The following is a 10,784-nucleotide window of genomic DNA, read 5'->3' on the forward strand; positions in this document are numbered from 1 at the left end:
TTTTTTAAAAAGGAGGGAGGTGGTAGCTGGCAGTTTGGCCCTTGGGATAACAGAGAGACCATACTTTTCTCTCTGGTTGTCCAGTCAAATGTACTTCAGTAGCTGCACTACTAACTTCTGCTAGAAGTTAGAATTAAGTTCTAACTTCTCTTAGGCAAACCTAGAAAGATGAGAAGAGGAAGCAATTACATCACGTCTCCTCCCCCCTCTCCTCCTGTTCCTTGGCAACAGGAAAACAAAAAATCTGAAGGAAGGATTTAGGCTGGGATTGGTTTAAGATCATATCCTGCTATCCTATCATAGTGGGGACCTGCTATAGAAATCAGGTTGACTTCTGAGAATAAAGTTATATTTCCTACACACTCGAGCTTGTGAACAGAGTATTCTAAACGTGGAGATGAAGGGGGTGTGTGTGAGCGGCTATGTAAAAATGGTCGCAAACCTGAAGTTTTTGGTCCTCTGCTGCCCCTGTGTGGACACAGCTGGAAATAACAGTTCAAAATTTCACTAAGCAGAAGTGTGAAATTGGACTTGGGAGAAACCTCCCCTAAGAACTGGGGGTGGAGGCTTAAAGCTAGCGGGGGAGGTGGGGGGGGGGTGTCTTGTGACCAATATGAGGGAGTCAAGAACTGTTGCTGCCCCAGCAAGACTGGGTTCTCAGGGGAGAGGCACAGAACTCAAACAAGCTGTCAATGACTTCAGGAGGCTCTCTTCTGGTCCACCATCTTTATTTTTCCTCCAGACACCTGGACACAGTAAGCGAGCGATCATCTAAAGGCTCCCAGTCATGCACCTCTGTGGTTCTGGGCCACAGTCAGCACCCGTGGGCACAGTGCCAACCCTCCCACACCTCCTCTTCCTGCGCTTAGAGTAACAAGTCTGTGGGTTTTTCCCTCGGGCTTCACAGTTTTTCATGCCACCTCTTCACCGGCTGTCTCCACACTACCATCTCCACGAGGCCCTCCGCCATCACATTCAGATTCCCTGCACCAGCGCAGGCCAGAGAGGACCCTTTTGTTTTGACAATGGAGAAAGGGGAACACCTGGGCACAAAGAGGGGAAGGGGCTCTGAGTCACACCGGGGGCTCCCTGTGTGGAATCCAACGGGGTCTGAATCCCAGGACTGACTTCTGCCAACAGCCTAACTGCTTCCTTCCCTGGTCAGCTCCCTCCTGGGTGTCCATCACACCCCGACCCTCACTCCCCATCCCATCTAGACACACAGCAATGGTGGGACCACGCTCCAGCCCTCTCTCTCTCCTGCCTATAGGAGAGGATGGGTCCCCTGGGCCTCCCCATACCTGTCACTGGGTCTCCTCTCTCCAGCTGGGAGCCAGGGACCCACGTGCCTGGCCTGAACTCCCTTCCCCACCCCTCAGGCCTCCAGACCCTGCCGCAGCCTGCGGTCCAGGGCCAGGAGCTGTCTCAAGAAGCCCCGGTTGGGGATGATGCCTCGGTGGTCCTTGACTTTCTTGATGGCCTCCACGAGGGTGAGGTGGTGGTACAGCATGAGGTAGGCCAGCACCAGCGTGGCGGATCGGCTCACTCCCACGGCACAGTGCACCAGGATCTTCCCTGTGAGGAGAGACACAGAGGCGGCTGTGGCACTGTTTGCGGTGGGTTGGAGGGGGCTAGGGAGAGGGCTCTGCAGAGAGAGAGGAGGAAGATGTGACAGAGGTGCATGGAGACAGGATGATCTGCAGATGAGGGGTGGTAAGAATGCAGATCCTGCCTGGCCAGTGAGGCCCAGTGGTTAAGCATCAACCTATGAACCAGAAGGTCATGGTTCGATTCCCAGTCAGGGCACATGCCCGGGTTTTGGGCTCAATCCCCAGTGGGAGGCATGCAGAAGGCAGCTGATCAATGATTCTCTCTCATCATTGATGTCTCTCTCCCTCTCCCTCGCCCTTCCTCTTTCTGAAATCAATAAAAACATATTTTAAAAAAGAATGCAGATTCCCCAGCGAATTCTCTAGACCAGATGATATGGAGAACAGGCAGCAGGTCAGCATCCATAAACCCAGAGGGGGCTCAAGGGAGAGACTCTCATAAATAATGCAAACCCGAGCTCTGTGCAGAGCGGGCCTCAGCTGATATTTGCTGAGCTCATCATGGGACACACCCTGAGTCTGACGTGGCCACTCCTCCGTCTCCCCCACCTTCCATCTTGCTGTTTCTATCAACCATTTATTTTTGTGGGGGGTGTTTAATATATTTTTATTTACATACACTTTTTATTCTGATCACTCAAGCAAGACATGCTCAAAGTAGAAATAATTGGAAAATTGAGAAATATATAAAGGAACAAAAGATGGAAATATATCACCTATAATCTTACCACCCAGGTGCCACTCTCTGAACATTTTGGATTCATTCCTTCTCCATTTTTATGTCTTTACATTATTTCAAGTATTTTTTATTTTATTATTATTATTTCAAATATGGAACTCTTCACAACTTTGCATGTCATCCTTGCCCAAGGGCCATGCTAATCTTCTCTGTATCTTCCAATTTTAGTATATGTGCTGCTGAAGCAAAGACCATGTGTTTTTATTTTATTTTTTTAAAAAATATTTTATTGATTTCAGAAAGGGAGAGGGAGAGAGAGGTAGAAACATCAATGATGAGAATCATTGATCAGCTGCCTCCTGCATGCTCCTTACTGGGGATCGAGCCCGCAACCCGGGGGTGTGCCCTTGGCTGGAATCCAACCTGGGACCCTTCCGTCCACAGGCAGACACTATCCACTGAGCCAAGCCAGCGAGGGCAACCATATATTCTTTTCTTAAATGGCTGACAGCATGTTTTCCCTAATAGCATATCCTGGGAATTTTGCCATGTCATTAAACTCTTTCTCTCCCCACACCAGGACCCTCGGGCTTTCCCCCAACTCAACGTAGGTCCCTTCCCACCCTGCTCTCCCTCCTACCTCCAGGCAGGCTCAGCGCCCGGTGGATGAAGTCGGCAGCTGTCTGGAAGTGGATGCTCATGTCAAAGGCTGGCGAGTCATGGGCCTCGACACCCAGGTAGCGGATGCCCAGCCCCTCGTAGGCCTCGTGTGTGCCTCGCCACCTGCTGTGTGAGGCGTTGAGGACATGGGTGATGCCCAGGCGCCGCAGCTCACGGTGGTTGTTAGCTATGTCCCTGCATTGAGTAGAGGTTAGAGGAAGGGTGGGGAAGCCAGGCTGTGGGGCGAGAGTCCCTTGTCTGTGTACTGTGGAGCTAATGTCATTGGCCCGAGGCCTCTACTCTGCTTACTGATGGCCCAGGAGGGAGGAACCAAGATAAGCAATGACCTGGAGTCTTGCCCGGGGGAGGTTTTGCCTGGAGAAGAAGAGACTAGGGGGTGGGTAAACAATAGCCATCATAAAACATTGAGGAGAGCTTTGAGCATGGGGGATTTTACTTGATCTGGAGGTAGGTTTTACTGGATCTGAACTCCAGGCAAGAAGTCCATACTAACAGTGGAATCTCGCTGAGGGAAGGTGTGAAGACCCTGGGAGAGAGTAATTCTCCTGCCACTGGGGTATTGAAGCAAGAGAGGAGGTCAATGTGTGGGCATGGATGCAACAGAGGGGACTGGGACATCAGATGGGACATCAGTTTGGACCAGCTCCCTTTTAACATCCCCCCCTAACCTTGAGATGATATGACTCTGACCCTTTCTCCCACACCTGGCTCCCCTGTTACTTTAATTTCTCTTTGACAACCAGAATCTTCTCTTGCCAATTATTTCATGCTCACATTTACCCGGCGTTATGACGTCACCTTTAGGTGTTCATATGGCCCATACCGCTCCGCTTTGTGGCAGACGCCTCTCAGGCAACATGGCCATTATCTTAGGGCAGATGCCCCGTCCAGTGCAAACTCCTCAAGTAGAAAGAGCACTGAACTTAAACCTCCAAGTCCTGGCTCTGCTACTTACGACCTGTGTGACCTTGGGCCAGTCACAGTGTCTCTGAGCTTCAGTTTCCTCATCTGTAATCTGGGGATAGTGGTACCTACCTCACAAGGCTGTTGTGAAGATTAAGAGAGAAAATGCATGTGAAAAACTCCTTGTATACTATAGAGCCCTGGAGAGAGGAGCGGACTGCTTTTCCTCTGATGCTCTTCCCTCCACAGCCCCACATTGCAGCATAATAGATGGAAGGTAGATAAGTGTTCTGTTATATCCAGTACAGAGCCTCCAATAATAAATCTTGCACCCTGGCCGGCATGGCTTAGGGGTAGAGCATTGGCCTGTGCACCGGAGGGTCACAGGTTCGATTCCGGTCAAGTGCACTATCTGTGTTGTGTAGGTCCAATCCCTACTCTTGGGTTGTGGCATGTGTGGGAGGCAACCAATCCATGTGCCTCTCTCACATTGATGTTTCTCTCTCTCTCCCCCTTGTCCCTTCCTTCCACTTTCTCTAAAAAAATCAATGGAGCCCAGCCGGCATGGCTCAGTGGTTGAGCATCGACCTATGAACCAGGAAGTCATGGTTCGATTCCCGGTCAGAGCACATGCTCAGGTTGTGAGCTCCATCCCCAGTGTGGGGCGTGCAGGAAGCAACCAATCAATGATTCTCTTTCATCATTGATGTTTCTATTTCTCTATCCTTCTCCCTTCATCTCTAACTTTCTTCTCTGAAATCAATAAAAATATATTTTTTAAAAAAATCAATGGAAAAAATATCCTCACTACTAGAATAAGCATTAAAAACAAAAACAAACAAACTAAAATAAAAATTTTGCTAAATAAATGACAGTCTTTCTGACCAGAGTTGGGTAGATCAATAATCCTGCCCACCCCCGAACCCTGTAGCCTCCACTCCATGTCCATACATTCCGACCCCTTAAACCTCAACCTGGAACCCACAATGTAACTCACTGCCTGTCTGCACCCTTTCTTCACACACACACACACACACACACACACACACACACACACACACGGCCCTGGCCCCGGTTTGCTGGGTACATACTGGTCTCCGAGGTAGAGGCCTGGCCAGACCTCGTCGGCGTGGTTACAGGCCGTCTTGCCTGTGTAGAGAAGCCTCTCTAACTCGAAGACATTGAGGAAGGGATGTTGAACAGCGGGCATCTCCTCCAAGGCCCCTCTGGTGCGGACAGGAGACCTGGAGCTACTCCGGGAGAAGCGGGCCATGAAAGTCATGGAGGCCCAGAGCCAGTTCCCAGGGCACATCTTAGAGGTGGCAGAAACCGCAGCGCTGCCCGGGAGGCTGCAGTGGTGCCGGCTCAGTCTCCAGGTAGCTGTTGCTGGAAGAGGAAGGGATGGGAAACACACCTGAGTGAGTCCCGAGCAGCTGCTTTCCTTCCTGCCAACAGGGCTGGGCCCTGGGGAGCGGATTCTCCAGGGAGGGGAGGGAAGTCCGGTCCTGGCAGGGCTCCGGGGTTTTCTTTTCCTTCAGCTGCGGCAGCGCCGCCCGCCGATCTCTCTGCTCTTTTGGTTCAGCCACACAAGGAGGTGGGAGAGTCACATGTCCTTGTTTACAGGGAGAAGGAGCTGCCCAGCTGCCCGTTTCTGCTCCAGCGCCCCACCCCCACTGCCCCCACATACACACACACACACACATCTGGTGTTTGGGTGGCAGTGCCCACGCTGGAGCTCTTGCCAGCCTGAATCCGGGTTCATCTGCCTGGAGCTACAGCCAGAGAGGCTGGGATGGGAGGTGAGGGTGGCTCTCTCCATCCAGGGAGAATCAGCAGGAAGACAGCAGCAGCTGGGGCCCTGACATATGTCAAGCCTCCCTCTCCTCCCGTGCCCAGAGATGGGCTGCTTTACCCCATGACTCAGAAATAAGCCTGACTGACCACTGACTCAGAGATAAGCCTGCGATGGGAAGTGTATGCTGGGGGCATGGGGTGAGTGGGAATAGCAATAAAGGGGAGTGTAAGTTTGAAGAATACCTGCTGAATGCATGAGCCATGGGAGAAGACGCCAATCTACGTGCACAACAATCAAACCACCCTCCTTTGATCAGCATCCAAGATTAAACCTCATCTCTAATGTGAGAATTTCTGAGCCGAAGCAGGACTAGAGTGTGTGTGTATATGTGTGTGTGTGTGGGGGGGGGGGGGCGGGAGGGGGTGAGGGTGGGAGACTGGAAAAGGGGGAGGAAAGGGAAGAATGAGAGATCCTGCTGGGCCCTGGGGCTCTGAGGCTGGAATGACCTCCCAGGGCTCGTAGGCCCTGCCTCTGACTCGCTCTGGACAGCTGGCCCTTTGAAAGGGGGACCATAGGCTGAGCTGCAACGCTGGGCAAGGCCAGCCTTGGAGACTTGGGAGCTTCAGGCAGAGCAGGGGCTGTGGCAGGATCCCTCCCTTCCCCTCCTTTCCCACAGCGGCCCTGCGTGTGTGTGTGCATGTGTGTGTGTGTGTGTGTCTGAAAAGGCAGGAAGGTGGGTGTGAAGGCTCCCTCTCCCACCCTCTTCCTGTCTTCAGCCCCAGAGCCTTCAGCAGGAGGTCCAGCAGCACAGGCCACCTCTGCCCTTCCTGCCCACTCGCTGTGTCCCCATCCCACACGCTCTCATCTTTCCCCTGGGCCAGCAGAGACCACGCACTTACAGGGCGGAAGAAGCGGGGGTATTAGGATAAGGAGTGGTGAGGGGCGACTGGATTTGGGGTGTGCAGGGAGACATTTTTCCAGTGTCTGAGTCAGAGCACAGAAACACAGCCCTATAGCCTCCGCCGCCGCCACCACCATCTACCTGTCTCCTCAGGCCGAAGGAGCCCATGCCTTTACTCCAAACCCGCCCGGGAAGCAGACCCTGCTGCCTGTGGGATGCTGCGGGGTAACAAGAATTCCCTCCGGGGGACTCCCTTTCTCCTGGGGGGTGGGGGACGGAGAAGCCCCATCCCGTCCCAGGTACACCCCTCTGCACTCTGCAATCCCATCTGCAGGCTTCCAGGGGCCCCGTCTGCGCCCTCCCCCATCTCCCCATCCCCCCAACTCCCGCTGGCTGTTGTAACAGGTTCATGGCTGTCGCCCAGCCCTTGCAGCCCAGACAGCCTGGCGCGGAGGGTGCGGGAGGGAGCCCGGGAGGGCGCAGCCGGCGCGGCTCCCAGGCCCCCTCTCCCGCCCATTCGCTCCCCCACAGCCTCACTGGGAAGGCGACCCCCACCCCACCCCCCTTGCAGGCGCCCTTCTACCTCTCTGAGCCGCGGGGGTCTCAGTCCCGGAGGCCGATCGCAGGCGCCCGCGGCCCCTGGGCCATGACTCTCCTGCTGTTGCCGTCGCCTCGGCCGCCTCGGCACGACCGCTGGAGCGAGGAGCAGCTATTTTTAAGCCATGGCCCGCGCGTCGAAGCAGGCTCACACCAGTGTGCGCTGGTGACACACAGGGACGCAGTCGCACGCCCAGCGGTCGGAGGGGGACACGCAGCGCGGGCTGGCCCGCACCCCACCCCGCCCGCACCCCACCCCGCGCGCTCGTGTTTACAGACCCACCCGGACCACGCCACGCAGCGAGCAGCTCCGCCCCGCATGCCTGCTCGCCCGTGTGCATGTGTGTTTTCGGAGCTGCGCCAATTACAAGGCATTTTGCTTAAAGATGACATTATGCAAGTCGGCCCAGATGGTGGCTTACACACACACGCTCCTGCGCTCCTGCCCGGGCAGCCTTCATTAATCGCGTAGACACTCACCTGTACCTTCCTCATTCTGAGAACACGCCGCCCATACATCACAGGCAGGGACTCATCCGTGTGCTCTACCCGCCACGGGCTTCACAAATCCCAGCTCCTTGTATGCTCCCCCAGGTCTAGCGGGTAAGTCGCCTGACTGCCCCCATTCTAGGGAGGAGGAGGCTGAGGCGGAGGCTCGGAGAGGCTTAGGAATTTGCCCAGGTCACACCCAGTCAGGGCCAGAGCTGAGCTGCAAATCCTGGCCGTCTGGCTCCCAAGTTCAAGTCCTTGGTGGCTTTCTCAAGCCTCCTGCGCCGGGGCCGGGGCCGCAGCGCAGCACAGGGGGAGGCGCAGCGGTTTCCCAGCGGCCCTTCCCCAGCTCAGCTAGGAGCGAGCTCCCTGCTGAGGCCCCACCGGTGCTGCCTCTTAGTGATGTCAACTTCTTACCTTCCCTCCCTCCTCTGCTGTAAGCACCTGTCAGCTCCGAGACTGTTTTCCTGTTTACATATGCTTAACCTTCATTGTGGAGATGTCCCCTTCTCCCCCCAGGCCTCCCCCCCCCCCCTTCCCAGCGCACTCCAGGCTTTCATCTCACTGTTGTCTGTGTCCATCGATTCCGCATATACCAGCTCTGAGAAGGGAGACACTTTAAGGAAGACCTTGCTGCCTTTCCCCAGGCCTAGCACGTGCGATGCTGGAGGTGGGACGGTAATGATGGCTACCAGGTGAGGCTGCTCAGAGCCAAGCGGACCAGGGAGAACTGTCTGGCCGGAGGAAGGCAGGACGTGGATAAGGTCAGGCGGAACCTGGTTTCCGATGAGAAAACGGCATCCGCTGCAGCTGAAATCTGGACTGACGACATTGGCAGCAGGGCTGGCAGATCAGGCTTGATCTCTGGGTCAGAGAAGATACTGGCCAAAGTGACAGGATCCGCAGGTAATTCTGTGCTAAAGAAGAGATTCCAGCAGGGACTTAATTTCCCTCCTCCTAGAGGACATGACCCCAGTGGCAGGACCCAGAGTGAGTGCTGGAGGGGGGAGATGCAGTTCCCTAGGGGTGCCCCTGCTGCTTTCTTTTTTTTTTTTTTTTAAATATATTTTATTGATTTTTTACAGAGAGGAAGGGAGAGAGATAGAGAGTTAGAAACATCGATGAGAGAGAAACATCGATCAGCTGCCTCCTGCACATCTCCTACTGGGGATGTGCCCGCAACCCAGGTACATGCCCTTGACCGGAATCGAACCTGGGACCTTTCAGTCCGCAGGCCGACGCTCTATCCACTGAGCCAAACCGGTTCCGGCCCCTGCTGCTTTCTAATCCTCCCCCACTCCCCGAGGAAAAGGGGTGCAGAAAGAGTACCCCAAAGTACCCACAGGCCCAGAGTACCCCGAGGCCAGTCTTTCCTCAGCTCTTTCACCTAAAGGATCAAGTAGCAGAGGCCCAACAGATGTGACTTTATTTGGTGATGGAAGTGTAGTGAGGGAAGGACACAGAGAAAGACACAGTGCCCTTTGAGGCGCCCAGTAGAGATGCTGACTTATTCTATATCTGCGTGCCCCGAGTCCCTGTCCTTCTTTAGTATCTTCTTTCTTGGCCCCTATTTAGCACTTCGGCTCCCTAGGTTCCTGCTAGTGTTTTGGGTGCTGTCTTCTCAGGTGCTGGGCTGGTGTTAATGGGGATCCCCGCCCCCCTCTTGTTTGGGGAGGAAGGCAAGTGGGCCCTTTGCTTCGAGTGAGAATCTGGTTTTTGCTTTAAGCCTGGATAATACCTTCCTTCTCCACAATGCATTCAGTGGCCACTTTCTCCCAGATGTACCTGGGGGTGAACACATCTTACCATGGTGATGATTAATTTTCTTCCTAGAACCACACATTGTGGCAGGTAGCAGATATTCTTCCCATTAGCCTGACTTTGTAATGAAAATGAATTCTAGAGCGAGTGTACCTAGATGAGAAATAAGCCAAAATTATTATTTGCAAATAAAACAGGATACAAAGGACTATACTAAAATCTTTCCTTATTTTTAAAAAAGGAAAGAAAAAGCATATAAATACACATTTTGAAAAAGACTTAAGGAAATATGTCAAATATTAAAAGAGGTAAACTCTGGTCAGAGTGGGACTGCATATGGTTTTTATCTTGTGCTTTAAACTGTCTACATTTCTCAAATTTTCTACAATCAGTATGAAGTAATTATAAACGTCAGCTCTATAAAATTGGTTCAGATTTCCCTAGTGGCTTCTAATGCGGCCAATTTTAGGAAATGCCTCACACATGCTTGAAGAGAATATTCAATCTCTGTTTTGGGATTCAAATTTCTATCTTTATTTCTCTTCTATATAAGGCTTTAAAATATTCTAAATTCTTAATTTTTGGTCTTGTTTTACCAGCTTTTGAGAGAGGAATTAAAATCTTTCACATGTTTGTGGGCTTGTTAAATTCTCCATCTAATTCGGTAAATTTTTGTTTGGGATAACAGGCTCTATTATTAGATACACAAAATTCACAGGTTTCTTTTTTTTTTTTAGATTATTATTAACAGTTTTTAAATTTTTTATTGATTTCAGAACAGAAAGGAGAGGGAGAGATAGAAACATCAATGATGAGAGAGAATCATTGATCATCTGCCTCCTGCACACCCCACACTGGGGATCAAGCCTGCAAACCTGGGCATGTGCCCTGACCTGGAATCGAACTATGACCTCCTGGCTCATAGGTTGACATTCAACCACTGAGCCACACTGGCTGGGCTTCTCAGTATAATTTTTCCCATAAATCTTTTGGGGAGCCTTCCGCCTGATTCCCATCTGGACTGGTGGGTCTCTAGACTAATGCAGAGCTGTTACCCTGGATTGTTCTCTTACCTTCATGCTGGGAATTCCCTTTACCTTTGGAAGCCCTGTTCCGTGGGCATCCTCCGTTTTTAGTAGGTTACCACCATGTTCAAATATGCTTGCTATCCCCTCAATCAAGAGACTCTCTGTTTTACTTCTTCAGAGAATGAGCCTTGGAGCTTATGCTGGGGAGGGAAGGAGCAGGTGCAGTGACAGGAGGTCTGTGGAGTTTCATGCAAACAGACTTCCAATCAAGTCTATGTTTGCAGCTCATCTTCACACTTCCAGAGATACCTACTGTTGCCAGTTCCCTGGCCTTCTGGGT

The 10,784-nt window shown here is 52.5% G+C and overlaps 1 protein-coding gene across 4 annotated transcripts; it reads right to left on the bottom strand.

Moving 5' to 3' along the window:
* Window positions 1–711: 711 nt before the first annotated feature.
* Window positions 712–8,008, bottom strand: DUSP26 (dual specificity phosphatase 26). Of its 4 annotated transcripts, none has more exons than XM_081082919.1 (4): window positions 7,647–8,008; window positions 4,965–5,259; window positions 2,930–3,144; window positions 712–1,575 (listed from the first exon to the last, which is right to left on the bottom strand). In XM_081082919.1, the coding sequence occupies exons 2-4, from the start codon at window positions 5,183–5,185 to the stop codon at window positions 1,376–1,378; spliced, it is 636 nt and encodes a 211-aa protein (XP_080939045.1). In that variant the 5' UTR covers window positions 5,186–5,259; window positions 7,647–8,008; the 3' UTR covers window positions 712–1,375. The 4 variants fall into 4 exon arrangements, with proteins under 4 accessions (XP_080939045.1, XP_080939047.1, XP_080939046.1 ...); XM_081082921.1 differs by having other exon boundaries at window positions 2,930–3,075; window positions 7,647–7,760; XM_081082920.1 differs by lacking the exon at window positions 7,647–8,008 and adding an exon at window positions 7,153–7,427 and having other exon boundaries at window positions 2,930–3,075.
* Window positions 8,009–10,784: the final 2,776 nt, after the last annotated feature.

Source organism: Myotis nattereri (assembly GCF_964212035.1).
Source record: "Myotis nattereri genome assembly, chromosome: 2".
Classification (NCBI taxonomy): Eukaryota; Metazoa; Chordata; class Mammalia; order Chiroptera; family Vespertilionidae; genus Myotis; species Myotis nattereri.

Coding starts and splice junctions, on each gene's coding strand:
- DUSP26 (XM_081082919.1), bottom strand. CDS start 5,185: ATGTGCCCTGGGAACTGGCTCTGGGCCTCCATGACTTTCATGGCCCGC. Junction 3,145..4,964: donor GGCCTCTACCTCGGAGACCA/GTATGTACCCAG, acceptor TACTCAATGCAG/GGACATAGCTAACAACCACC. Junction 1,576..2,929: donor GGCGCTGAGCCTGCCTGGAG/GTAGGAGGGAGA, acceptor CTCTCCTCACAG/GGAAGATCCTGGTGCACTGT.